Raw genomic sequence first — 26,513 nt, forward strand, 5'->3', positions numbered from 1 at the left:
CAGCTGTACATATATAATTATATACAGAAGATACCCAGGATATACCAGCATGCTCCATATCACTATATACAAGAAGATGTATAACTTATACCAGCTGTACATATATAATTATATACAGAAGATACCCAGGTTATACCAGCATGCTCCATATCACTATATACAAGAAGATGTATAACTTATACCAGCTATACATATATAATTATATACAGGAGATACCCAGGTTATACCGGCATGCTCCATATCACTATATACAGGAAGATGTATAACTTATACCAGCTATACATATATAACTATATACAGGAGATACCCAGGTTATACCGGCATGCTCCATATCACTATATACAAGAAGATGTATAGCATACCAGCTGTACATATATAATTATATACAGAAGATACCCAGGTTATACCAGCATGCTCCATATCACTATATACAAGAAGATATATAACTTATACCAGCTGTACATATATAATTATATACAGAAGATACCCAGGTTATACCAGCACGCTCCATATCACTATATACAAGAAGATGTATAACTTATACCAGCTGTACATATATAATTATATACAGAAGATACCCAGGTTATACCAGCATGCTCCATATCACTATATACAAGAAGATGTATAACTTATACCAGCTGTACATATATAATTATATACAGAAGATACCCAGGTTATACCAGCATGCTCCAGATCACTATATACAAGAAGATGTATAACTTATACCAGCTATACATATATAATTATATACAGGAGATACCCAGGTTATACCAGCATGCTCCATATCACTATATACAAGAAGATGTATAACTTATACCAGCTGTACATATATAATTATATACAGAAGATACCCAGGTTATACCAGCATGCTCCATATCACTATATACAAGAAGATGTATAACTTATACCAGCTGTACATATATAATTATATACAGAAGATACTCAGGTTATACCAGCATGCTCCATATCACTATAAACAAGAAGATGTATAACTTATACCAGCTGTACATATATAATTATATACAGAAGATACCCAGGTGGTAGGAGGACAAGGGACAGAGGACGAGGGACGGGGGTCGGAGGACGAGGGACGAGGGACGGGGGTCGGAGGACGAGGGACGGGGGACAGAGGACAAGGGACAGAGGACGGGGAACGGAGGACAAGGGACGGGGAACGGAGGACGAGGGACAGAGAACAGGGGGCGGGGGTCGGACGACGGGGGGTCGCAGGACGGGGGGGGGGTCGCAGGACGGGGGTATACATCGGTGCCATGTGGATGACTTCTTATGTGTCTAGGACCTCTGTGGCCCCTCCTTCTCCAGGGCCCTGGTGCGACTGTTCCCTCTATACCCAGGACTACAGGCTACTAGGGGGAATACAACCAGTTTGCCCTCGACAAAAGTGGAAAGGCCATAGATCGCGATGTCATAAAATGTCGCGTTAGCTGCATCACAGTAATAAATGTGAATACGGCTCTATGACATACTTATGTACGACGCTAGGAGTCCCTGCCTCTCCGTGGAACTACTGTCCCGTACTGAAAACATGATTACAGAGAGGCAGGGACTCCTAGCATCGTATATAACTATGATGCTAGGAGCCCGGCTCCCTGCACTGTGTTCGGTCCGGTACCTGCGGCCGAAATACGTCCGTCAATTAGGGACGTAATTAGTGTGTGTGCACATACCCTTACCCCGTCGGATCGGCCTTCGCTTTCTCCCGGGTGCGCAGTTTGTCCCCACTCCCTCAGACATCACTGACATTTTTCTCCGCTCGTGGTTTGAAGACAGTCCCTAGTGCTCGGTGACGCCCAGTAATTCCCGGCGTGCTTTGCGGAAGTAACGGCTGCTGCTAGCGGTTGGAGCAGGTGACCCGAGGCCCCGCCCCCGCCTCGCGGTGCTTTCATGGCGGATCCAGCTCAGTTGCCGGTAACTCCCAGCCGCCATGAGAAAAGCCTGGGGCTCCTGACCAGCAAGTTCGTGTCGCTGCTGCAGGAGGCGGAGGATGGCGTGCTGGACCTGAAAGCGGTGACTATACTGCCCCCTCCCGGTGTGACGCCCCCCCCTATACCCTGTCCCCTCCCGGTGTGACGCCCCCCCCTATACCCTGCCCCCTCCCGGTGTGACGCCCCCCCCTATACCGTGCCCCCTCCCGGTGTGACGACCCCCCATACCCTGCCCCCTCCCGGTGTGACTCCCCCCCCATACCCTGCCCCCTCCCGGTGTGACTCCCCCCCCATACCCTGCCCCCTCCCGGTGTGACGCCCCCCCATACCCTGCCCCCTCCCGGTGTGACGCCCCCCCATACCCTGCCCCCTTCCCCCCCCATACCCTGCCCCCTTCCCCCCCCCATACCCTGCCCCCTTCCCCCCCCCATACCCTGACCCCTTCCCCCCCCCATACCCTGCCCCCTCCCCCCCCCATACCCTGCCCCCTTCCCCCCCCCATACCCTGCCCCCTTCCCCCCCATACCCTGCCCCCTTCCCCCCCCCCATACCCTGCCCCCTTCCCCCCATACCCTGCCCCCTTCCCCCCCCCATACCCTGCCCCCTTCCCCCCCCCATACCCTTCCCCCCCCCCTCCCCCATACCCTTCCCCCCCCCCTCCCATACCCTTCCCCCCCCCCTCCCATACCCTGCCCCCCCCCCTCCCATACCCTGCCCCCCTCCTCCCCCCATGACCTGGCCCCTTCCCCCCCCCCATAACCTGCCCCCTTCCCCCCCCCATAACCTGCCCCCTTCCCCCCCCCATAACCTGCCCCCCCCCCCATAACCTGCCCCCCCCCCCATAACCTGCCCCCCCCCCCATAACCTGCCCCCTCCCCCCCCCCATAACCTGCCCCCTTCCCCCCCCCATAACCTGCCCCCTTCCCCCCCCCCCATAACCTGCCCCCTTCCCCCCCCCCATAACCTGCCCCCTTCCCCCCCCCCATAACCTGCCCCCTTCCCCCCCCCCCATAACCTGCGTCCTGATTGGTTGCGATCGGCAGCAGTTGTGCTGTTCCGGGAGGTGCCGTGTTCTGATGCTCCTCTCCTCTGTGCTGCTTTTTCCAGGCTGCAGACACGCTCGCCGTCAGACAGAAGCGCCGCATTTATGACATCACCAACGTCCTGGAGGGAATCGGGCTGATTGAAAAGAAGTCCAAGAACAGTATTCAGTGGAAGTAAGAGGGTCTCCAGCCAGAGCGGGGAGGGGAGCCCCATGTAGTGCTGAGTAATACTCCACTCACAACCAGAGCAGCTGTCACCATGTCTTATACTCCACTCACATCCAGAGCGGCTGTCACCATGTCTTATACTCCACTCACAACCAGAGCAGCTGTCACCATGTCTTATACTCCACTCACATCCAGAGCGGCTGTCACCATGTCTTATACTCCACTCACAACCAGAGCAGCTGTCACCATGTCTTATACTTCACTCACAACCAGAGCGGCTGTCACCATGTCTTATACTCCACTCACATCCAGAGCAGCTGTCACCATGTCTTATACTCCACTCACAACCAGAGCAGCTGTCACCTCATGTCTTATACTCCACTCACATCCAGAGCGGCTGTCACCATGTCTTATACTCCACTCACATCCAGAGCGGCTGTCACCATGTCTTATACTCCACTCACATCCAGAGCTGCTGTCACCATGTCTTATACTCCACTCACATCCAGAGCAGCTGTCACCATGTCTTATACTCCACTCACATCCAGAGCAGCTGTCACCAATTCTTATACTCCACTCACAACCAGAGCAGCTGTCACCATGTCTTATACTCCACTCACATCCAGAGCAGCTGTCACCATGTCTTATACTCCACTCACAACCAGAGCAGCTGTCACCTCATGTCTTATACTCCACTCACATCCAGAGCGGCTGTCACCATGTTTTATACTCCACTCACATCCAGAGCGGCTGTCACCATGTCTTATGCTCCACTCACATCCAGAGCTGCTGTCACCATGTCTTATGCTCCACTCACATCCAGAGCGGCTGTCACCATGTCTTATACTCCACTCACATCCAGAGCGGCTGTCACCATGTCTTATACTCCACTCACAACCAGAGCAGCTGTCACCTCATGTCTTATGCTCCACTCAAAACCAGAGCTGCTTTCATTATTTTGCTGTCACATAATGTCTTTATATTCCACTTACAATCCTGCAGTTACATAAGTGAGAGCTGAACCCTGTGCACAAATTGTGGCTGAAAAATTTTTTTTCACAGGTTTTTTGCATATTTTTTTTTCCCGTCCTTTTCTCTGTGTTTCAGGATTGGGGGTGGAGCGTTCCTCTGTGTCTCAGGGTTGGGGGTGGAGCGTTCCTCTGTTTCTCAGGGTTGGGGGTGGAGCGTTCCTCTGTGTGTCAGGGTTGGGGGTGGAGCTTTCCTCTGTGTCTCAGGGTTGGGGGTGGAGGGTTCCTCTGTGTTTCAGGGTTGGGGGTGGAGCGTTCCTCTGTGTCTCGGTTGGGGGTGGAGCGTTCCTCTGTGTCAGGGTTGGGGGTGGAGCGTTCCTCTGTTTCTCAGGGTTGGGGGTGGAGGGTTCCTCTGTGTCTCGGTTGGGGATGGAGCGTTCCTCTGTTTCTCAGGGTTGGGGGTGGAGCGTTCCTCTGTTTCTCAGGGTTGGGGGTGGAGCGTTCCTCTGTGTCTCGGTTGGGGGTGGAGCGTTCCTCTGTGTTTCAGGGTTGGGGGTGGAGCGTTCCTCTGTGTCAGGGTTGGGGGTGGAGCGTTCCTCTGTGTGTCAGGGTTGGGGGTGGAGCGTTCCTCTGTGTGTCAGGGTTGGGGGTGGAGCGTTCCTCTGTGTCAGGGTTGGGGGTGGAGCGTTCCTCTGTGTGTCAGGGTTGGGGGTGGAGCGTTCCTCTGTGTTTCAGGGTTGGGGGTGGAGCGTTCCTCTGTGTCAGGGTTGGGGGTGGAGCGTTCCTCTGTGTGTCAGGGTTGGGGGTGGAGCGTTCCTCTGTGTGTCAGCTTTAGGGGTGGAGCGTTCCTCTGTGTGTCAGGGTTGGGGGTGGAGCGTTCCTCTGTGTCTCAGGGTTGGGGGTGGAGCGTTCCTCTGTCTTAGGCTTGGGGGTGGAGGGTTCCTCTGTGTCTCAGGGTTGGGGGTGGAGCGTTCCTCTGTGTCTCAGGGTTGGGGATGGAGCGTTCCTCTGTGTCTCAGGGTTGGGGATGGAGCGTTCCTCTGTTTCTCAGGGTTGGGGGTGGAGGGTTCCTCTGTCTCGGTTGGGGGTGGAGCGTTCATCTGTGTGTCAGGGTTGGGGGTGGAGCGTTCCTCTGTGTGTCCGGGTTGGGGGTGGAGCGTTCCTCTGTGTGTCAGGGTTGGGGGTGGAGCGTTCCTCTGTCTTAGGCTTGGGGGTGGAGGGTTCCTCTGTGTCTCAGGGTTGGGGGTGGAGCGTTCCTCTGTGTCTCAGGGTTGGGGGTGGAGCGTTCCTCTGTGTCTCAGGGTTGGGGGTGGAGCGTTCCTCTGTGTCTCAGGGTTGGGGGTGGAGCGTTCCTCTGTGTGTCAGCGTTGGGGGTGGAGCGTTCCTCGGTGTCTCAGGGTTGGGGGTGGAGCGTTCCTCGGTGTCTCAGGGTTGGGGGTGGAGGGTTCCTCTGTGTTTCAGGGTTGGGGGTGGAGCGTTCCTCTGTGTCTCGGTTGGGGGTGGAGCGTTCCTCTGTGTCAGGGTTGGGGGTGGAGCGTTCCTCTGTTTCTCAGGGTTGGGGGTGGAGGGTTCCTCTGTGTCTCGGTTGGGGATGGAGCGTTCCTCTGTTTCTCAGGGTTGGGGGTGGAGCGTTCCTCTGTGTCTCGGTTGGGGGTGGAGCGTTCCTCTGTGTTTCAGGGTTGGGGGTGGAGCGTTCCTCTGTGTCAGGGTTGGGGGTGGAGCGTTCCTCTGTGTGTCAGGGTTGGGGGTGGAGCGTTCCTCTGTGTGTCAGGGTTGGGGGTGGAGCGTTCCTCTGGGTTGGGGGTGGAGCGTTCCTCTGTGTCAGGGTTGGGGGTGGAGCGTTCCTCTGTGTGTCAGCTTTAGGGGTGGAGCGTTCCTCTGTGTGTCAGGGTTGGGGGTGGAGCGTTCCTCTGTGTCTCAGGGTTGGGGGTGGAGCGTTCCTCTGTCTTAGGCTTGGGGGTGGAGGGTTCCTCTGTGTCTCAGGGTTGGGGGTGGAGCGTTCCTCTGTGTCTGAGGGTTGGGGATGGAGCGTTCCTCTGTGTCTCAGGGTTGGGGATGGAGCGTTCCTCTGTTTCTCAGGGTTGGGGGTGGAGGGTTCCTCTGTCTCGGTTGGGGGTGGAGCGTTCATCTGTGTGTCAGGGTTGGGGGTGGAGCGTTCCTCTGTGTGTCCGGGTTGGGGGTGGAGCGTTCCTCTGTGTGTCAGGGTTGGGGGTGGAGCGTTCCTCTGTCTTAGGCTTGGGGGTGGAGGGTTCCTCTGTGTCTCAGGGTTGGGGGTGGAGCGTTCCTCTGTGTCTCAGGGTTGGGGGTGGAGCGTTCCTCTGTGTCTCAGGGTTGGGGGTGGAGCGTTCCTCTGTGTCTCAGGGTTGGGGGTGGAGCGTTCCTCTGTGTGTCAGCGTTGGGGGTGGAGCGTTCCTCGGTGTCTCAGGGTTGGGGGTGGAGCGTTCCTCGGTGTCTCAGGGTTGGGGGTGGAGCGTTCCTCGGTGTCTCAGGGTTGGGGGTGGAGCGTTCCTCGGTGTCTCAGGGTTGGGGGTGGAGCGTTCCTCTGTGTCTCAGGGTTGGGGGTGGAGCGTTCCTCTGTGTCTCAGGGTTGGGGGTGGAGCGTTCCTCTGTGTCTCAGGGTTGGGGGTGGAGCGTTCCTCTGTGTCTCAGGGTTGGGGGTGGAGCGTTCCTCTGTGTCTCAGGGTTGGGGGTGGAGCGTTCCTCTGTGTCTCAGGGTTGGGGGTGGAGCGTTCCTCTGTGTCTCAGGGTTGGGGGTGGAGGGTTCCTCTGTGTTTCAGGGTTGGGGGTGGAGCGTTCCTCTGTGTCTCGGTTGGGGGTGGAGCGTTCCTCTGTGTCAGGGTTGGGGGTGGAGCGTTCCTCGGTGTCTCAGGGTTGGGGGTGGAGCGTTCCTCGGTGTCTCAGGGTTGGGGGTGGAGCGTTCCTCTGTGTCTCAGGGTTGGGGGTGGAGCGTTCCTCTGTGTCTCAGGGTTGGGGGTGGAGCGTTCCTCTGTGTCTCAGGGTTGGGGGTGGAGCGTTCCTCTGTGTCTCAGGGTTGGGGGTGGAGCGTTCCTCTGTGTCTCAGGGTTGGGGGTGGAGCGTTCCTCTGTGTCTCAGGGTTGGGGGTGGAGCGTTCCTCTGTGTGTCAGGGTTGGGGGTGGAGCGTTCCCCTGTGTGTCAGGGTTGGGGGTGGAGCGTTCCTCTGTGTGTTGGGGGTGGAGCGTTCCTCTGTGTGTCAGGGTTGGGGGTGGAGCGTTCCTCTGTGTGTCAGGGTTGGGGGTGGAGCGTTCCTCGGTGTTTCAGGGTTGGGGGTGGAGCGTTCCTCTGTGTCTCAGGGTTGGGGGTGGAGCGTTCCTCTGTGTCAGGGTTGGGGGTGGAGGGTTCCTCTGTGTCTCAGGGTTGGGGGTGGAGCGTTCCTCTGTGTCTCAGGGTTGGGGGTGGAGCGTTCCTCTGTGTCTCAGGGTTGGGGGTGGAGCGTTCCTCTGTGTGTCAGGGTTGGGGGTGGAGCGTTCCTCTGTGTGTCAGGGTTGGGGGTGGAGCGTTCCTCTGTCTTAGGCTTGGGGGTGGAGGGTTCCTCTGTGTCTCAGGGTTGGAGGTGGAGCGTTCCTCTGTGTCTCAGGGTTGGGGGTGGAGCGTTCCTCTGTGTGCCAGGGTTGGGGGTGGAGCGTTCCTCTGTGGGTTGGGGGTGGAGCGTTCCTCTGTGTGTCAGGCTTGGGGGTGGAGTGTTCCTCTGTCTTAGGCTTGGGGGTGGAGCGTTCCTCTGTGTGTCAGGGTTGGGGGTGGAGCGTTCCTCTGTCTTAGGCTTGGGGGTGGAGGGTTCCTCTGTGTCTCAGGGTTGGGGGTGGAGGGTTCCTCTGTGTCTCAGGGTTGGAGGTGGAGCGTTCCTCTGTGTCTCAGGGTTGGGGGTGGAGCGTTCCTCTGTGTGCCAGGGTTGGGGGTGGAGCGTTCCTCTGTGGGTTGGGGGTGGAGCGTTCCTCTGTGTGTCAGGGTTGGGGGTGGAGTGTTCCTCTGTCTTAGGCTTGGAGGTGGAGCGTTCCTCTGTGTCAGGGTTGGGGGTGGAGCGTTCCTCTGTGTGTCAGGGTTGGGGGTGGAGCGTTCCTCTGTCTTAGGCTTGGGGGTGGAGGGTTCCTCTGTGTCTCAGGGTTGGGGGTGGAGCGTTCCTCTGTGTCTCAGGGTTGGGGGTGGAGCGTTCCTCTGTGTGTCAGGGTTGGGGGTGGAGCGTTCCTCTGTCTTAGGCTTGGGGGTGGAGGGTTCCTCTGTGTCTCAGGGTTGGGGGTGGAGCGTTCCTCTGTGTTGAGGTGGAGCGTTCCTCTGTGTCTCAGGGTTGGGGGTGGAGCGTTCCTCTGTGTTGAGGGGGAGCGTTCCTCTATGTCTCAGGGTTGGGGGTGGAGCGTTCCTCTGTGTCTCAGGGTTGGGGGTGGAGCGTTCCTCTGTGTCTCAGGGTTGGGGGTGGAGCGTTCCTCTGTGTGTCAGGGTTGGGGGTGGAGGGTTCCTCTGTGTCTCAGGGTAAGGGGTGGAGCGTTCCTCTGTGTCTCAGGGTAGGGGATGGAGCGTTCCTCTGTCTTAGGCTTGGGGGTGGAGGGTTCCTCTGTGTCTCAGGGTTGGGGGTGGAGCGTTCCTCTGTGTTGAGGTGGAGCGTTCCTCTGTGTCTCAGGGTTGGGGGTGAAGCGTTCCTCTGTGTCTCAGGGTTGGGGGTGGAGCGTTCCTCTGTGTCTCAGGGTTGGGGGTGGAGCGTTCCTCTGTGTCAGGGTTGGGGGTGGAGCGTCCCTCTGTGTGTCAGGGTTGGGGGTGGAGCGTTCCTCTGTGTGTCAGGGTTGGGGGTGGAGCGTTCCTCTGTGTGTCAGGGTTGGAGGTGGAGCGTTCCTCTGTGTGTCAGGGTTGGGGGTGGAGCGTTCCTCTGTCTTAGGCTTGGGGGTGGAGGGTTCCACTGTGTCTCAGGGTTGGGGGTGGAGCGTTCCTCTGTGTCTCAGGGTTGGGGGTGGAGCGTTCCTCTGTGTCTCATGGTTGGGGATGGAGCGTTCCTCTGTTTCTCAGGGTTGGGGGTGGAGGGTTCCTCTGTGTCTCGGTTGGGGGTGGAGCGTTCCTCTGTGTGTCAGGGTTGGGGGTGGAGCGTTCCTCTGTGTGTCAGGGTCAGGGTTGGGGGTGGAGCGTTCCTCTGTGTGTCAGGGTTGGGGGTGGAGCGTTCCTCTGTGTGTCAGGGTTGGGGGTGGAGCGTTCCTCTGTCTTAGGCTTGGGGGTGGAGGGTTCCTCTGTGTCTCAGGGTTGGGGGTGGAGCGTTCCTCTGTGTCTCAGGGTTGGGGGTGGAGCGTTCCTCTGTGTCTCAGGGTTGGGGGTGGAGCGTTCCTCTGTGTCTCAGGATGGGGGTGGAGCGTTCCTCTGTGTCTCAGGATTAGGAGTGGAGCGTTCCTCTGTGTCAGGGTTGGGGGTGGAGCGTTCCTCTGTGTGTCAGGGTTGGGGGTGGAGCGTTCCTCTGTGTGTTGGGGGTGGAGCGTTCCTCTGTGTGTCAGGGTTGGGGGTGGAGCGTTCCTCGGTGTCTCAGGGTTGGGGGTGGAGCGTTCCTCGGTGTCTCAGGGTTGGGGGTGGAGCGTTCCTCTGTGTCTCAGGGTTGGGGGTGGAGCGTTCCTCTGTGTCTCAGGGTTGGGGGTGGAGCGTTCCTCTGTGTGTCAGGGTTGGGGGTGGAGCGTTCCTCTGTGTGTCAGGGTTGGGGGTGGAGCGTTCCTCTGTGTGTCAGGGTTGGGGGTGGAGCGTTCCTCTGTGTGTCAGGGTTGGGGGTGGAGCGTTCCTCTGTGTGTCAGGGTTGGGGGTGGAGCGTTCCTCGGTGTTTCAGGGTTGGGGGTGGAGCGTTCCTCTGTGTCTCAGGGTTGGGGGTGGAGCGTTCCTCTGTGTCAGGGTTGGGGGTGGAGCGTTCCTCTGTGTCTCAGGGTTGGGGGTGGAGCGTTCCTCTGTGTGTCAGGGTTGGGGGTGGAGCGTTCCTCTGTGTGTCAGGGTTGGGGGTGGAGCGTTCCTCTGTCTTAGGCTTGGGGGTGGAGGGTTCCTCTGTGTCTCAGGGTTGGGGGTGGAGCCTTCCTCTGTGTGCCAGGGTTGGGGGTGGAGCGTTCCTCTGTGGGTTGGGGGTGGAGCGTTCCTCTGTGTGTCAGGGTTGGGGTTTGAGTGTTCCTCTGTCTTAGGCTTGGGGGTGGAGCGTTCCTCTGTGTCAGGGTTGGGGGTGGAGCGTTCCTCTGTGTCAGGGTTGGGGGTGGAGCGTTCCTCTGTCTTAGGCTTGGGGGTGGAGGGTTCCTCTGTGTCTCAGGGTTGGGGGTGGAGCGTTCCTCTGTGTCTCAGGGTTGGGGGTGGAGCGTTCCTCTGTCTTAGGCTTGGGGGTGGAGGGTTCCTCTGTGTCTCAGGGTTGGGGGTGGAGCGTTCCTCTGTGTTGAGGTGGAGCGTTCCTCTGTGTCTCAGGGTTGGGGGTGGAGCGTTCCTCTGTGTTGAGGGGGAGCGTTCCTCTGTGTCTCAGGGTTGGGGGTGGAGCGTTCCTCTGTGTCTCAGGGTTGGGGGTGGAGCGTTCCTCTGTGTGTCAGGGTTGGGGGTGGAGCGTTCCTCTGTGTCTCAGGGTAAGGGGTGGAGCGTTCCTCTGTGTCTCAGGGTAGGGGATGGAGCGTTCCTCTGTCTTAGGCTTGGGGGTGGAGGGTTCCTCTGTGTCTCATGGTTGGGGGTGGAGCGTTCCTCTGTGTTGAGGTGGAGCGTTCCTCTGTGTCTCAGGGTTGGGGGTGAAGCGTTCCTCTGTGTCTCAGGGTTGGGGGTGGAGCGTTCCTCTGTGTCTCAGGGTTGGGGGTGGAGCGTTCCTCTGTGTTGAGGTGGAGCGTTCCTCTGTTGAGGTGGAGCGTTCCTCTGTTGAGGTGGAGCTTTCCTCTGTGTTGAGGTGGAGCTTTCCTCTGTGTTGAGGTGGAGCGTTCCTCTGTGTTGAGGTGGAGCGTTCCTCTGTGTTGAGGTGGAGCGTTCCTCTGTGTTGAGGTGGAGCGTTCCTCTGTGTTGAGGTGGAGCGTTCCTCTGTGTTGAGGTGGAGCGTTCCTCTGTGTTGAGGTGGAGCGTTCCTCTGTGTTGAGGTGGAGCGTTCCTCTGTGTTGAGGTGGAGCGTTCCTCTGTGTTGAGGTGGAGCGTTCCTCTGTGTTGAGGTGGAGCGTACCTCTGGGTTCTGTGTTGAGGTGGAGCGTTCCTCTGTGTCTCAGGGTTGGGGGTGGAGCGTTCCTCTGGGTTCGGTGTTGGGGTGGAGCGTTCCTTTGTGTGTCAGGGTTGGGGGTGGAGCGTTCCTCTGTGTCTCTGGGTTCGGTGTTGGGGTGGAGCGTCCCTCTGTCTCAGGGTTGGGGGTGGAGCGTTCCTCTGTGTTGAGGTGGAGCGTTCCTCTGTGTCTTGGTGTTGGGGTGGAGCGTTCCTCTGTGTTGGGGTGGAGCGTTCCTCGGTGTTGGGGTGGAGCGTTCCTCGGTGTTGGGGTGGAATGTTCCTCTGTGTCTCAGGGTTGGGGGTGGAGCGTTCCTCTGTGTCTCGGTGTTGGGGTGGAGCGTTCCTCGGTGTCTCAGGGTTGGGGGTGGAGCATTCCTCTGTGTCTCAGGGTTGGGGGTGGAGCGTTCCTCGGTGTCTCAGGGTTGGGGGTGGAGCGTTCCTCGGTGTCTTGGTGTTGGGGTGGAGCGTTCCTCTATGTTTCGGTGTTGGGTGGAGCGTTCCTCTGTGTCTCGGTGTTGGGGTGGAGCGTTCCTCTGTGTCTCGGTGTTGGGGTGGAGCGTTCCTCTGTGTCTCGGTGTTGGGGTGGAGCGTTCCTCTGTTTCGGTGTTGGGTGGAGCGTTCCTCTGTGTCTCGGTGTTGGGTGGAGCGTTCCTCTGTGTCTCGGTGTTGGGTGGAGCGTTTCTCTAGCGTTCCTCAGTGTTGGGGGTGGAGCGTTCCTCTATGTCTCGGTGTTGGGTGGAGCGTTCCTCTAGCGTTCCTCGGTGTCTCTGTGTTGGGGTGGAGCGTTCCTCTGTGTCTCGGTGTTGGGGTGGAGCGTTCCTCTGTGTCTCGGTGTTGGGTGGAGCGTTCTTCTGTGTCTCCGGGTTGGGGGTGGAGCGTTCCTCGGTGTTGGGTGGAGCGTTCCTCTGTGTCTCGGTGTTGGGTGGAGCGTTCCTCTAGCGTTCCTCTGTGTCTCCGGGTTGGGGGTGGAGCGTTCCTCGGTGTTGGGGGTGGAGCGTTCCTCTATGTCTCGGTGTTGGGTGGAGCGTTCCTCTGTGTCTCGGTGTTGGGTGGAGCGTTCCTCGGTATCTCGGTGTTGGGTGGAGCGTTCCTCGGTGTCTCAGGGTTGGGGGTGGAGCGTTCCTCGGTGTCTCGGTGTTGGGGTGGAGCGTTCCTCTGTGTCTCCGGGTTGGGGGTGGAGCGTTCCTCGGTGTTGGGTGGAGCGTTCCTCTGTGTCTCGGTGTTGGGTGGAGCGTTCCTCTGTGTCTTGGTGTTGTGTGGAGCGTTCTTCTAGCGTTCCTCGGTGTCTCAGGGTTGGGGGTGGAGTGTTCCTCTGTGTTGGGGTGGAGCGTTCCTCTGTGTTGGGGTGGAGCGTTCCTCGGTGTTGGGGTGGAATGTTCCTCTGTGTCTCAGGGTTGGGGGTGGAGCGTTCCTCTGTGTCTCAGGGTTGGGGGTGGAGCGTTCCTCTGTGTCTCGGTGTTGGGGTGGAGCGTTCCTCGGTGTCTCAGGGTTGGGGGTGGAGCGTTCCTCTGTGTCTCAGGGTTGGGGGTGGAGCGTTCCTCGGTGTCTCAGGGTTGGGGGTGGAGCGTTCCTCGGTGTCTCGGTGTTGGGGTGGAGCGTTCCTCTATGTTTCGGTGTTGGGTGGAGCGTTCCTCTGTGTCTCGGTGTTGGGGTGGAGCGTTCCTCTGTGTCTCGGTGTTGGGGTGGAGCGTTCCTCTGTGTCTCGGTGTTGGGGTGGAGCGTTCCTCTGTTTCGGTGTTGGGTGGAGCGTTCCTCTGTGTCTCGGTGTTGGGTGGAGCGTTCCTCTGTGTCTCGGTGTTGGGTGGAGCGTTTCTCTAGCGTTCCTCGGTGTTGGGGGTGGAGCGTTCCTCTATGTCTCGGTGTTGGGTGGAGCGTTCCTCTAGCGTTCCTCGGTGTCTCTGTGTTGGGGTGGAGCGTTCCTCTGTGTCTCGGTGTTGGGGTGGAGCGTTCCTCTGTGTCTCGGTGTTGGGGTGGAGCGTTCCTCTGTGTCTCGGTGTTGGGTGGAGCGTTCTTCTGTGTCCGGGTTGGGGGTGGAGCGTTCCTCAGTGTTGGGTGGAGCGTTCCTCTGTGTCTCGGTGTTGGGTGGAGCGTTCCTCTGTGTCTCCGGGTTGGGGGTGGAGCGTTCCTCGGTGTTGGGGGTGGAGCGTTCCTCTATGTCTCGGTGTTGGGTGGAGCGTTCCTCGGTATCTCGGTGTTGGGTGGAGCGTTCCTCGGTATCTCGGTGTTGGGTGGAGCGTTCCTCGGTGTCTCAGGGTTGGGGGTGGAGCGTTCCTCGGTGTCTCGGTGTTGGGGTGGAGCGTTCCTCTGTGTCTCCGGGTTGGGGGTGGAGCGTTCCTCGGTGTTGGGTGGAGCGTTCCTCTGTGTCTCGGTGTTGGGTGGAGCGTTCCTCTGTGTCTTGGTGTTGTGTGGAGCGTTCTTCTAGCGTTCCTTGGTGTCTCATGGTTGGGGGTGGAGTGTTCCTCTGTGTCTCGGTGTTGGGGTGGAGCGTTCCTCTGTGTCTCGGTGTTGTGGTGGAGCGTTCCTCTGTGTCTCGGTGTTGGGTGGAGCGTTCCTCTGTGTCTCGGTGTTGGGTGGAGCGTTCCTCGGTGTCTCAGGGTTGGGGGTGGAGCGTTCCTCGGTGTTGGGGTGGAGCGTTTCTCTGTGTCTCGATGTTGGGGTTGGAGCGTTCCTCTGTCTCGGTGTTGGGTGGAGCGTTCCTGGGTGTCTCAGGGTTGGGGGTGGAGCGTTCCTCTAGCGGTCCTCTGTGTCTCGGTGTTGGGGTGGAGCGTTTCTCTGTGTTTCGATGTTGGGGTTGGAGCGTTCCTCTGTCTCGGTGTTGGGTGGAGCGTTCCTCGGTGTCTCAGGGTTGGGGGTGGAGCGTTCCTCTGTGTCTCGGTGTTGGGTGGAGCGTTCCTCTGTGTCTCCGGGTTGGGGGTGGAGCGTTCCTCGGTGTTGGGGGTGGAGCGTTCCTCTATGTCTCGGTGTTGGGTGGAGCGTTCCTCGGTATCTCGGTGTTGGGTGGAGCGTTCCTCGGTGTCTCAGGGTTGGGGGTGGAGCGTTCCTCGGTGTCTCGGTGTTGGGGTGGAGCGTTCCTCGGTGTCTCGGTGTTGGGGTGGAGCATTCCTCTGTGTCTCCGGGTTGGGGGTGGAGCGTTCCTCGGTGTTGGGTGGAGCGTTCCTCTCTGTCTCGGTGTTGGGTGGAGCGTTCCTCTGTGTCTTGGTGTTGTGTGGAGAGTTCTTCTAGCGTTCCTCGGTGTCTCAGGGTTGGGGGTGGAGTGTTCCTCTGTGTCTCGGTGTTGGGGTGGAGCGTTCCTCTGTGTCTCGGTGTTGTGGTGGAGCGTTCCTCTGTGTCTCGGTGTTGGGTGGAGCGTTCCTCTGTGTCTCGGTGTTGGGTGGAGCGTTCCTCGGTGTCTCAGGGTTGGGGGTGGAGCGTTCCTCGGTGTTGGGGTGGAGCGTTTCTCTGTGTCTCGGTGTTGGGTGGAGCGTTCCTGGGTGTCTCAGGGTTGGGGGTGGAGCGTTCCTCTAGCGGTCCTCTGTGTCTCGGTGTTGGGGTGGAGCGTTTCTCTGTGTTTCGATGTTGGGGTTGGAGCGTTCCTCTGTCTCGGTGTTGGGTGGAGCGTTCCTCGGTGTCTCAGGGTTGGGGGTGGAGCGTTCCTCTGTGTCTCGGTGTTGGGGTGGAGCGTTCCTCTGTGTCTCGGTGTTGGGGTGGAGCGTTCCTCTGTGTCTCGGTGTTGGGGTGGAGCGTTCCTCTGTGTCTCGGTGTTGGGTGGAGCGTTCCTCTGTGTCTCCGGGTTGGGGGTGGAGCGTTCCTCTGTGTCTCGGTGTTGGGTGTGGAGCGTTCCTCAGTGTTGGGGGTGGAGCGTTCCTCTATGTCTCGGTGTTGGGTGGAGCGTTCCTCGGTGTTGGGGGTGGAGCGTTCCTCTATGTCTCGGTGTTGGGTGGAGCGTTCCTCGGTGTCTCCGGGTTGGGGGTGGAGCGTTCCTCAGTGTTGGGGGTGGAGCGTTCCTCTATGTCTCGGTGTTGGGTGGAGCGTTCCTCGGTGTTGGGGGTGGAGCGTTCCTCTATGTCTCGGTGTTGGGTGGAGCGTTCCTCGGTGTCTCGGTGTTGGGGTGGAGCTTTCCTCTGTGTCTCGGTGTTGGGTGGAGCGTTCTTCTGTGTCTCCGGGTTGGGGGTGGAGCGTTCCTCGGTGTTGGGTGGAGCGTTCCTCTGTGTCTCGGTGTTGGGTGGAGCGTTCCTCTGTGTCTCCGGGTTGGGGGTGGAGCGTTCCTCGGTGTTGGGGGTGGAGCGTTCCTCTATGTCTCGGTGTTGGGTGGAGCGTTCCTCTGTGTCTCGGTGTTGGGTGGAGCGTTCCTCGGTATCTCGGTGTTGGGTGGAGCGTTCCTCGGTGTCTCAGGGTTGGGGGTGGAGCGTTCCTCGGTGTTGGGGTGGAGCGTTCCTCTGTGTCTCCGGGTTGGGGGTGGAGCGTTCCTCGGTGTTGGGTGGAGCGTTCCTCTGTGTCTCGGTGTTGGGTGGAGCGTTCCTCTGTGTCTTGGTGTTGTGTGGAGCGTTCTTCTAGCGTTCCTCGGTGTCTCAGGGTTGGGGGTGGAGTGTTCCTCTGTGTCTCGGTGTTGGGGTGGAGCGTTCCTCTGTGTCTCGGTGTTGTGGTGGAGCGTTCCTCTGTGTCTCGGTGTTGGGTGGAGCGTTCCTCTGTGTCTCAGTGTTGGGTGGAGCGTTCCTCGGTGTCTCAGGGTTGGGGGTGGAGCGTTCCTCGGTGTTGGGGTGGAGCGTTTCTCTGTGTCTCGATGTTGGGGTTGGAGCGTTCCTCTGTCTCGGTGTTGGGTGGAGCGTTCCTGGGTGTCTCAGGGTTGGGTGTGGAGCGTTCCTCTAGCGGTCCTCTGTGTCTCGGTGTTGGGGTGGAGCGTTTCTCTGTGTTTCGATGTTGGGGTTGGAGCGTTCCTCTGTCTCGGTGTTGGGTGGAGCGTTCCTCGGTGTCTCAGGGTTGGGGGTGGAGTGTTCCTCTGTGTCTCGATGTTGGGGTTGGAGCGTTCCTCTGTCTCGGTGTTGGGTGGAGCGTTCCTCTAGCGTTCCTCGGCGTCTCAGGGTTGGGGGTGGAGCGTTCCTCTGTGTCTCAGTGTTGGGGTGGAGCGTTCCTCTGTGTCTCGGTGTTGGGTGGAGCGTTATTTTTGGTCTGTTTGCTTTCAGGGGGGTCGGTCCCGGCTGTAACACTCGGGAGATTGCGGACAAGCTGATTGATCTGAAGGCGGAGCTGACGGAGTTGGAGCAGCGGGAGCGGGAGTTGGACCAGCAGCGGGTCTGGGTGCAGCAGAGCATCAGGAACGTGACGGACGACGTGCAGAACACGGGATATCCTTCTCATGTGCCGCTCCACGCCCGCAGCACAGGGGTTAATGAGGAGGGCTCTCCACAGGAGCGGTGATTGATGTGGGATCTCTGGGACCCCCAGCCATCTCTAGAGGGAGGGTCTCCATCCCCGTTCCTCCTCGCTGCCGCTCCATCCGGTGTTTGACAGCCCAGCAGGTGTGACCACGATCCTGCCTCATACTGGGCGGAGGACCCCTGTTCTAGGGATGGGTGGGGGTCCCAGTGATCCTGCTGGTGATAAATGTCTTTTGTGTTAAAACCCTGGTAACGGCTCTGACAATGGGGAGGGGCCGCGTGGAGACCCCTGGAAGCTGCGTCTGGGGTCTCCACTGTCTCCTGAGACGCCTTCCACAACGTTCCTCAATCATCTCGGGGGGGGGGGGGTCCCTCTTTATCTGGGGGGGTATTGATGAAGCTGCGGTCAGTGACTACGAGGTTCCTCCTTAACAAGAGCACGCTCTCATATCTGACACATGAGGACATCTGCCGCTGCTTCCGAGGTTAGTGGAGGAGGGGCACATCCTAAATATAAGCATTACATCCCATCCCCCGGACGCTCATGTACCGCTCTATATTGCAGGCGACACTCTGCTGGCCATCAAGGCTCCGTCAGGCACCTGCTTAGAGGTCCCGGTTCCAGAGGTAAGTCCGTTTCTCTGCGGTCCTCGCTTTCCGCCTGGTCCTGGTCTGTTATCGGCTTTCTCATCGGCAGGGGGTCAACGGGCAGAAGAAGTTTCAGATTCATTTGAAGAGTTCCACTGGACCAATAGAGGTTCTTCTGGTGAATAAAGACACGTCCAGCGCCCCTCCTGTAGTTGTTCCTGTCCCTCCACCAGACGATCTTGTCCAGGCGCCTCCTGCAGTGACTGGCGCTCCCGGCCCTTCACCACCTTCTCCACAGGAGGAGACAGAAAGCAGAAGCCGGGCACCTGCTGGAGCAAGTCCCCCTGCGCGTGAGTGGCGGGATGTACAGTCAGGGGTCCGAGTAGCTGAGATATGGGGTCCTGTATGTAATGAAGCAGTATGGGTTGTAGTGAGCGGGGACCTCCGGGGACTTCTCCCTTCCCCCTGCGCGTGAGTGGCGGGATGTACGGTCAGGGGTCCGGGTAGCTGAGATATGGGGTCCTGTATGTAATGAAGCAGTATGGGTTGTAGTGAGCGGGGACCTCCGGGGACTTCTCCCTTCCCCCTGCACGTGAGTGGCGGGATGTACGGTCAGGGGTCCGGGTAGCTGAGATATGGGGTCCTGTATGTAATGAAGCAGTATGGGTTGTATTGAGCGGGGACCTCCGGGGACTTCTCCCTTCCCCCTGCGCGTGAGTGGCGGGATGTACGGTCAGGGGTCCGGGTAGCTGAGATATGGGGTCCTGTATGTAATGAAGCAGTATGGGTTGTAGTGAGCGGGTACCTCCGGGGACTTCTCCCTTCCCCCTGCGCGTGAGTGGCGGGATGTACGGTCAGGGGTCCGAGTAGCGAGATATGGGGTCCTGTATGTAATGAAGCAGTATGGGTTGTAGTGAGCGGGGACCTCCGGGGACTTCTCCCTTCCCCCTGCGCGTGAGTGGCGGGATGTACGGTCAGGAGTCCGGGTAGCTGAGATATGGGGTCCTGTATGTAATGAAGCAGAATGGGTTGTAGTGAGCGGGGACCTCCGGGGACTTCTCCCTTCCCCCTGCGCGTGAGTGGCGGGATGTACGGTCAGGGGTCCGAGTAGCTGAGATATGGGGTCCTGTATGTAATGAAGCAGTATGGGTTGTAGTGAGCGGGGACCTCTGGGGATTTCTCCCTTCCCCCTGCGCGTGAGTGGCGGGATGTACGGTCAGGGGTCCGAGTAGCTGAGATATGGGGTCCTGTATGTAATGAAGCAGTATGGGTTGTAGTGAGCGGGGACCTCTGGGGACTTCTCCCTTCCCCCTGCGCGTGAGTGGCGGGATGTACGGTCAGGGGTCCAGGTAGCTGAGATATGGGGTCCTGTATGTAATGAAGCAGTATGGGTTGTAGTGAGCGGGGATCTCCGGGGATTTCTCCCTTCCCCCAGCGCGTGAGTGGCGGGATGTACGGTCAGGGGTCCGGGTAGCTGAGATATGGGGTCCTGTATGTAACGAAGCAGTATGGGTTGTAGTGAGCGGGGACCTCTGGGGACTTCTCCCTTCCCCCTGCGCGTGAGTGGAGGGATGTACGGTCAGGGGTCCGGGTAGCTGAGATATGGGGTCCTGTATGTAATGAAGCAGTATGGGTTGTAGTGAGCGGGGACCTCCGGGGACTTCTCCCTTCCCCCTGCGCGTGAGTGGCGGGCTGTACGGTCAGGGGTCCGGGTATCTGAGATATGGGGTCCTGTATGTAATGAAGCAGTATGGGTTGTAGTGAGCGGGGACCTCCGGGGACTTCTCCCTTCCCCCTGTGCGTGAGTGGCGGGATGTACGGTTAGGGGTCCGGGTAGCTGAGATATGGGGTCCTGTATGTAACGAAGCAGTATGGGTTGTAGTCAGCGGGGACCTCCGGGGACTTCTCCCTTCCCCCTGCGCGTGAGTGGCGGGATGTACGGTCAGGGGTCCGAGTAGCGAGATATGGGGTCCTGTATGTAATGAAGCAGAATGGGTTGTAGTGAGCTGGGACCTCCGGGGACTTCTCCCTTCCCCCTGCGCGTGAGTGGCGGGATGTACGGTCAGGGGTCCAGGTAGCTGAGATATGGGGTCCTGTATGTAATGAAGCATTTATGGGTTGTAGTGAGCGGGGACCTCCGGAGACTTCTCCCTTCCCCCTGCGCGTGAGTGGCAGGATGTACGGTCAGGGGTCCGGGTAGCTGAGATATGGGGTCCTGTATGTAATGAAGCAGTATGGGTTGTAGTGAGCGGGGACCTCCGGGGACTTCTCCCTTCCCCCTGCGCGTGAGTGGCGGGATGTACGGTCAGGGGTCCGGGTAGCTGAGATATGGGGTCCTGTATGTAATGAAGCAGTATGGGTTGTAGTGAGCGGGGACCTCCGGAGACTTCTCCCTTCCCCCTGCGCGTGAGTGGCAAGATGTACGGTCAGGGGTCCGGGTAGCTGAGATATGGGGTCCTGTATGTAATGAAGCAGAATGGGTTGTAGTGAGCGGGGACCTCCGGGGACTTCTCCCTTCCCCCTGCGCGTGAGTGGCGGGATGTACGGTCAGGGGTCCGGGTAGCTGAGATATGGGGTCCTGTATGTAATGAAGCAGTATGGGTTGTAGTGAGCGGGGACCTCCGGGGACTTCTCCCTTCCCCCTGCGCGTGAGTGACGGGATGTACGGTTAGGGGTCCGGGTAGCTGAGATATGGGGTCCTGTATCTAACGAAGCAGTATGGGTTGTAGTGAGCGGGGACCTCCGGGGACATCTCCCTTCCCCCTGCGCGTGAGTGGCGGGATGTACGGTCAGGGGTCCGGGTAGCTGAGATATGGGGTCCTGTATGTAATGAAGCAGAATGGGTTGTAGTGAGCGGGGACCTCGGGGAATCCCTTCCCCCTGCGCGTGAGTGGCGGAATGTACGGTCAGGGGTCCGGGTAGCTGAGATATGGGGTCCTGTATGTAATGAAGCAGTATGGGTTGTAGTGAGCGGGGACCTCCGGGAACTTCTCCCTTCCCCCTGCACGTGAGTGGCGGGATGTACGGTCAGGGGTCCGGGTAGCTGAGATATGGGGTCCTCTATGTAACGAAGCAGTATGGGTTGTAGTGAGCGGGGACCTCGGGGGACTTCTCCCTTCCCCCTGCGCGTGAGTGGAGGGATGTACGGTCAGGGGTCCGGGTAGCTGAGATATGGGGTCCTGTATGTAATGAAGCAGTATGGGTTGTAGTGAGCGGGGACCTCCGGGACTTCTCCCTTCCCCCTGCGCGTGAGTGGCGGGATGTACCGTCAGGGGTCCGGGTAGCTGAGATATGGGGTCCTGTATGTAATGAAGCAGTATGGGTTGTAGTGAGCGGGGACCTCCGGGGACTTCTCCCTTCCCCCTGCGCGTGAGTGGCGGGATGTACGGTCAGGGGTCCGAGTAGCTGAGATATGGGGTCCTGTATGTAACGAAGCAGTATGGGTTGTAGTGAGCGGGGACCTCCAGGGACTTCTCCCTTCCCCCTGCGCGTGAGTGGCGGGATGTACGGTCAGGGGTCCGGGTAGCTGAGATATGGGGTCCTGTATGTAATGAAGCAGTATGGGTTGTAGTGAGCGGGGACCTCCGGGACTTCTCCCTTCCCCCTGCACGTGAGTGGCGGGATGTAAAGTCAGGGGTCCGAGTAGCTGAGATATGGGGTCCTGTATGTAACGAAGCAGTATGGGTTGTAGTGAGCGGGGACCTCCGGGGACTTCTCCCTTCCCCCTGCGCGTGAGTGGAGGGATGTACGGTCAGGGGTCCGGGTAGCTGAGAGATGGGGTCCTGTATGTAATGAAGCAGTATGGGTTGTAGTGAGCGGGGACCTCCGGGGACTTCTCCCTTCCCCCTGCGCGTGAGTGGCGGGCTGTACGGTCAGGGGTCCGGGTAGCTGAGATATGGGGTCCTGTATGTAATGAAGCAGTATGGGTTGTAGTGAGCGGGGACCTCCGGGGACTTCTCCCTTCCCCCTGCGCGTGAGTGGCGGGCTGTACGGTCAGGGGTCCGGGTAGCTGAGATATGGGGTCCTGTATGTAATGAAGCAGTATGGGTTGTAGTGAGCGGGGTCCTCCGGGGACTTCTCCCTTCCCCCTGCTGCTGGGATTAGGATGTGATCTGCACGGACTGCTTATTTTTCACACAGACCCAGAAGTAGAAGATAAAGAGTCGCGTCTCCTTCCCCGCGTGGACACGCGCCCCCTCCAGTCCTCCGCGTCCTTAGACCACAGTCCTGACCGGCCAAGTCCTTCTACCTCATTCCAGCCCATCAAACCGGACCAATCAGATAGTAAGTTACCGGGAGGAGTAAAGGGGGCCCGTTCCCGGCCCCTCCCCGTAGACCGCAGCGCGGAGGGTGAATCTATGGTCAGCAATAACTTTCAAAAGTTTAACGTAGGAAGATCGGTCTCTGTTCACACTGAGCTCCGCGTCTACAGGGTGGATCCGTTCACACTGAGCTCCGCGTCTACAGGCTGGATCCGTTCACACTGCGCTCCGTGTCTACAGGCTGGATCCGTTCACACTGAGCTCCGTCTCTACAGGCTGGATCCGTTCACACTGAGCTCCGTCTCTACAGGCTGGATCCGTTCACACTGAGCTCCGTCTCTACAGGGTGGATCCGTTCACACTGAGCTCCGTGTCTACAGGCTGGATCCGTTCACACTGAGCTCCGCGTCTACAGGGTGGATCCGTTCACACTGAGCTCCGCGTCTACAGGGTGGATCCGTTCACACTGAGCTCCGCGTCTACAGGGTGGATCCGTTCACACTGAGCTCCGCGTCTACAGGGTGGATCCGTTCACACTGAGCTCCGTCTCTACAGGCTGGATCCGTTCACACTGCGCTCCGCGTCTATAGGGTGGATCCGTTCACACTGAGCTCCGCGTCTACAGGCTGGATCCGTTCACACTGAGCTCCGTGTCTACAGGGTGGATCCGTTCACACTGAGCTCCGCGTCTACAGGCTGGATCCGTTCACACTGCGCTCCGCGTCTACAGGGTGGATCCGTTCACACTGAGCTCCGCGTCTACAGGGTGGATCCGTTCACACTGAGCTCCGCGTCTACAGGGTGGATCCGTTCACACTGAGCTCCGCGTCTACAGGGTGGATCCGTTCACACTGAGCTCCGCGTCTACAGGGTGGATCCGTTCACACTGAGCTCCGCGTCTACAGGGTGGATCCGTTCACACTGAGCTCCGCGTCTACAGGGTGGATCCGTTCACACTGAGCTCCGCGTCTACAGGGTGGATCCGTTCACACTGAGCTCCGCGTCTACAGGGTGGATCCGTTCACACTGAGCTCCGCGTCTACAGGGTGGATCCGTTCACACTGAGTTCCGCGTCTACAGGCTGGATCCGTTCACACTGAGCTCCGCGTCTACAGGCTGGATCCGTTCACACTGAGCTCCGCGTCTACAGGCTGGATCCGTTCACACTGAGCTCCGCGTCTACAGGGTGGCTCCGTTCACACTGAGCTCCGCGTCTACAGGGTGGATCCGTTCACACTGAGCTCCGTCTCTATAAGCTGGATCCGTTCACACTGAGCTCCGTGTCTACAGGGTGGATCCGTTCACACTGAGCTCCGCGTCTACAGGCTGGATCCGTTCACACTGAGCTCCGCGTCTACAGGGTGGATCCGTTCACACTGAGCTCCGCGTCTACAGGGTGGATCCGTTCACACTGAGCTCCGCGTCTACAGGCTGGTTCCGTTCACACTGAGCTCCGTGTCTACAGGGTGGATCCGTTCACACTGAGCTCCGCGTCTACAGGGTGGATCCGTTCACACTGAGCTCCGTCTCTACAGGCTGGATCCGTTCACACTGAGCTCCGCGTCTACAGGCTGGATCCGTTCACACTGAGCTCCGCGTCTACAGGGTGGCTCCGTTCACACTGAGCTCCGCGTCTACAGGGTGGATCCGTTCACACTGAGCTCCGTCTCTATAAGCTGGATCCGTTCACACTGAGCTCCGTGTCTACAGGGTGGATCCGTTCACACTGAGCTCCGCGTCTACAGGGTGGATCCGTTCACACTGAGCTCCGCGTCTACAGGGTGGATCCGTTCACACTGAGCTCCGCGTCTACAGGCTGGTTCTGTTCACACTGAGCTCCGTGTCTACAGGGTGGATCCGTTCACACTGAGCTCCGCGTCTACAGGGTGGATCCGTTCACACTGAGCTCCGCGTCTACAGGCTGGATCCGTTCACACTGAGCTCCGCGTCTACAGGCTGGATCCGTTCACACTGAGCTCCGCGTCTACAGGGTGGATCCGTTCACACTGAGCTCCGCGTCTACAGGGTGGATCCGTTCACACTGAGCTCCGCGTCTACAGGGTGGATCCGTTCACACTGAGCTCCGCGTCTACAGGGTGGATCCGTTCACACTGAGTTCCGCGTCTACAGGCTGGATCCGTTCACACTGAGCTCCGCGTCTACAGGCTGGATCCGTTCACACTGAGCTCCGCGTCTACAGGCTGGATCCGTTCACACTGAGCTCCGCGTCTACAGGGTGGCTCCGTTCACACTGAGCTCCGCGTCTACAGGGTGGATCCGTTCACACTGAGCTCCGTGTCTATAAGCTGGATCCGTTCACACTGAGCTCCGTGTCTACAGGGTGGATCCGTTCACACTGAGCTCCGCGTCTACAGGCTGGATCCGTTCACACTGAGCTCCGCGTCTACAGGGTGGATCCGTTCACACTGAGCTCCGCGTCTACAGGGTGGATCCGTTCACACTGAGCTCCGTCTCTATAAGCTGGATCCGTTCACACTGAGCTCCGTGTCTACAGGGTGGATCCGTTCACACTGAGCTCCGCGTCTACAGGGTGGATCCGTTCACACTGAGCTCCGCGTCTACAGGGTGGATCCGTTCACACTGAGCTCCGCGTCTACAGGCTGGTTCTGTTCACACTGAGCTCCGTGTCTACAGGGTGGATCCGTTCACACTGAGCTCCGCGTCTACAGGGTGGATCCGTTCACACTGAGCTCCGCGTCTACAGGCTGGATCCGTTCACACTGAGCTCCGCGTCTACAGGCTGGATCCGTTCACACTGAGCTCCGCGTCTACAGGGTGGATCCGTTCACACTGAGCGCCGTCTCTACAGGGTGGATCCGTTCACACTGAGCTCCGTCTCTACAGGCTGGATCCGTTCACACTGAGCTCCGCGTCTACAGGGTGGATCCGTTCACACTGAGCTCCGCGTCTACAGGCTGGATCCGTTCACACTGAGCTCCGCGTCTACAGACTGGATCCGTTCACACTGAGCTCCGCGTCTACAGGGTGGATCCGTTCACACTGAGCTCCGCGTCTACAGGGTGGATCCGTTCACACTGAGCTCCGTCTCTACAGGCTGGATCCGTTCACACTGCGCTCCGCGTCTACAGGGTGGATCCGTTCACACTGAGCTCCGTGTCTACAGGCTGGATCCGTTCACACTGAGCTCCGTGTCTACAGGGTGGATCCGTTCACACTGAGCTCCGCGTCTACAGGGTGGATCCGTTCACACTGAGCTCCGCGTCTACAGGGTGGATCCGTTCACACTGAGCTCCGCGTCTACAGGGTGGATCCGTTCACACTGAGCTCCGCGTCTACAGGGTGGATCCGTTCACACTGAGCTCCGCGTCTACAGGGTGGATCCGTTCACACTGAGCTCCGCGTCTACAGGGTGGATCCGTTCACACTGAGCTCCGCGTCTACAGGGTGGATCCGTTCACACTGAGCTCCGCGTCTACAGGGTGGATCCGTTCACACTGAGCTCCGCGTCTACAGGGTGGATCCGTTCACACTGAGCTCCGCGTCTACAGGGTGGATCCGTTCACACTGAGCTCCGCGTCTACAGGGTGGATCCGTTCACACTGAGCTCCGCGTCTACAGGCTGGATCCGTTCACACTGAGCTCCGCGTCTACAGGCTGGATCCGTTCACACTGAGCTCCGCGTCTACAGGCTGGATCCGTTCACACTGAGCTCCGCGTCTACAGGCTGGATCCGTTCACACTGAGCTCCGCGTCTACAGGCTGGATCCGTTCACACTGAGCTCCGCGTCTACAGGGTGGCTCCGTTCACACTGAGCTCCGTCTCTATAAGCTGGATCCGTTCACACTGAGCTCCGTGTCTACAGGGTGGATCCGTTCACACTGAGCTCCGCGTCTACAGGCTGGATCCGTTCACACTGAGCTCCGCGTCTACAGGGTGGATCCGTTCACACTGAGCTTCGCGTCTACAGGGTGGATCCGTTCACACTGAGCTCCGCGTCTACAGGCTGGTTCCGTTCACACTGAGCTCCGTGTCTACAGGGTGGATCCGTTCACACTGAGCTCCGCGTCTACAGGGTGGATCCGTTCACACTGAGCTCCGCGTCTACAGGCTGGATCCGTTCACACTGAGCTCCGCGTCTACAGGCTGGATCCGTTCACACTGAGCTCCGCGTCTACAGGGTGGATCCGTTCACACTGAGCGCCGTCTCTACAGGGTGGATCCGTTCACACTGTGCTCCGTCTCTACAGGCTGGATCCGTTCACACTGAGCTCCGCGTCTACAGGGTGGATCCGTTCACACTGAGCTCCGCGTCTACAGGCTGGATCCGTTCACACTGAGCTCCGCCTCTACAGGGTGGATCCGTTCACACTGAGCTCCGCGTCTACAGGCTGGATCCGTTCACACTGAGCTCCGCGTCTACAGGGTGGATCCGTTCACACTGAGCTCCGCGTCTACAGGGTGGATCCGTTCACACTGAGCTCCGCGTCTACAGGGTGGATCCGTTCACACTGAGCTCCGCGTCTACAGGCTGGATCCGTTCACACTGAGCTCCGCGTCTACAGGGTGGATCCGTTCACACTGAGCTCCGTCTCTACAGGCTGGATCCGTTCACACTGAGCTCCGCGTCTACAGGCTGGATCCGTTCACACTGAGCTCCGCGTCTACAGGCTGGATCCGTTCACACTGCGCTCCGCGTCTACAGGGTGGATCCGTTCACACTGAGCTCCGCGTCTACAGGGTGGATCTGTTCACACTGAGCTCCGTCTCTACAGGGTGGATCCGTTCACACTGAGCTCCGCGTCTACAGGGTGGATCCGTTCACACTGAGCTCCGTGCCTACAGGCTGGATCCGTTCACACTGCGCTCCGCGTCTACAGGCTGGATCCGTTCACACTGAGCTCCGCGTCTACAGGCTGGATCCGTTCACACTGCGCTCCGCGTCTACAGGCTGGATCCGTTCACACTGAGCTCCGCGTCTACAGGGTGGAACCGTTCACACTGAGCTCCGCGTCTACAGGATGGATCCGT

The 26,513-nt window shown here is 59.0% G+C and overlaps 1 protein-coding gene across 3 annotated transcripts in view; it reads left to right on the forward strand.

Annotated features, from left to right (window-relative positions):
• Positions 1-1,811: 1,811 nt before the first annotated feature.
• The window catches only part of E2F4 (E2F transcription factor 4), a 39,195-nt gene continuing 14,493 nt past the window's right edge, over positions 1,812-26,513 (forward strand). The window contains exons 1-7 of one of the 3 annotated variants that reach the window (XM_075848040.1): positions 1,812-2,028; positions 3,054-3,163; positions 16,458-16,619; positions 17,094-17,137; positions 17,218-17,279; positions 17,365-17,590; positions 21,381-21,524. In XM_075848040.1, coding sequence (XP_075704155.1) covers positions 1,906-2,028; positions 3,054-3,163; positions 16,458-16,619; positions 17,094-17,137; positions 17,218-17,279; positions 17,365-17,590; positions 21,381-21,524 — 871 coding nt within the window. In that variant the 5' untranslated portion in view covers positions 1,812-1,905. Of the gene's footprint in view, positions 2,029-3,053; positions 3,164-16,457; positions 16,620-17,093; positions 17,138-17,217; positions 17,280-17,349; positions 17,591-21,380; positions 21,525-26,513 lie in introns of all 3 variants that reach the window. The other 2 variants (XM_075848039.1, XM_075848041.1) reach the window with 2 other exon arrangements.

Source organism: Rhinoderma darwinii, unplaced genomic scaffold (assembly GCF_050947455.1).
Source record: "Rhinoderma darwinii isolate aRhiDar2 unplaced genomic scaffold, aRhiDar2.hap1 Scaffold_1584, whole genome shotgun sequence".
In the NCBI taxonomy this organism is placed as follows: Eukaryota; Metazoa; Chordata; class Amphibia; order Anura; family Rhinodermatidae; genus Rhinoderma; species Rhinoderma darwinii.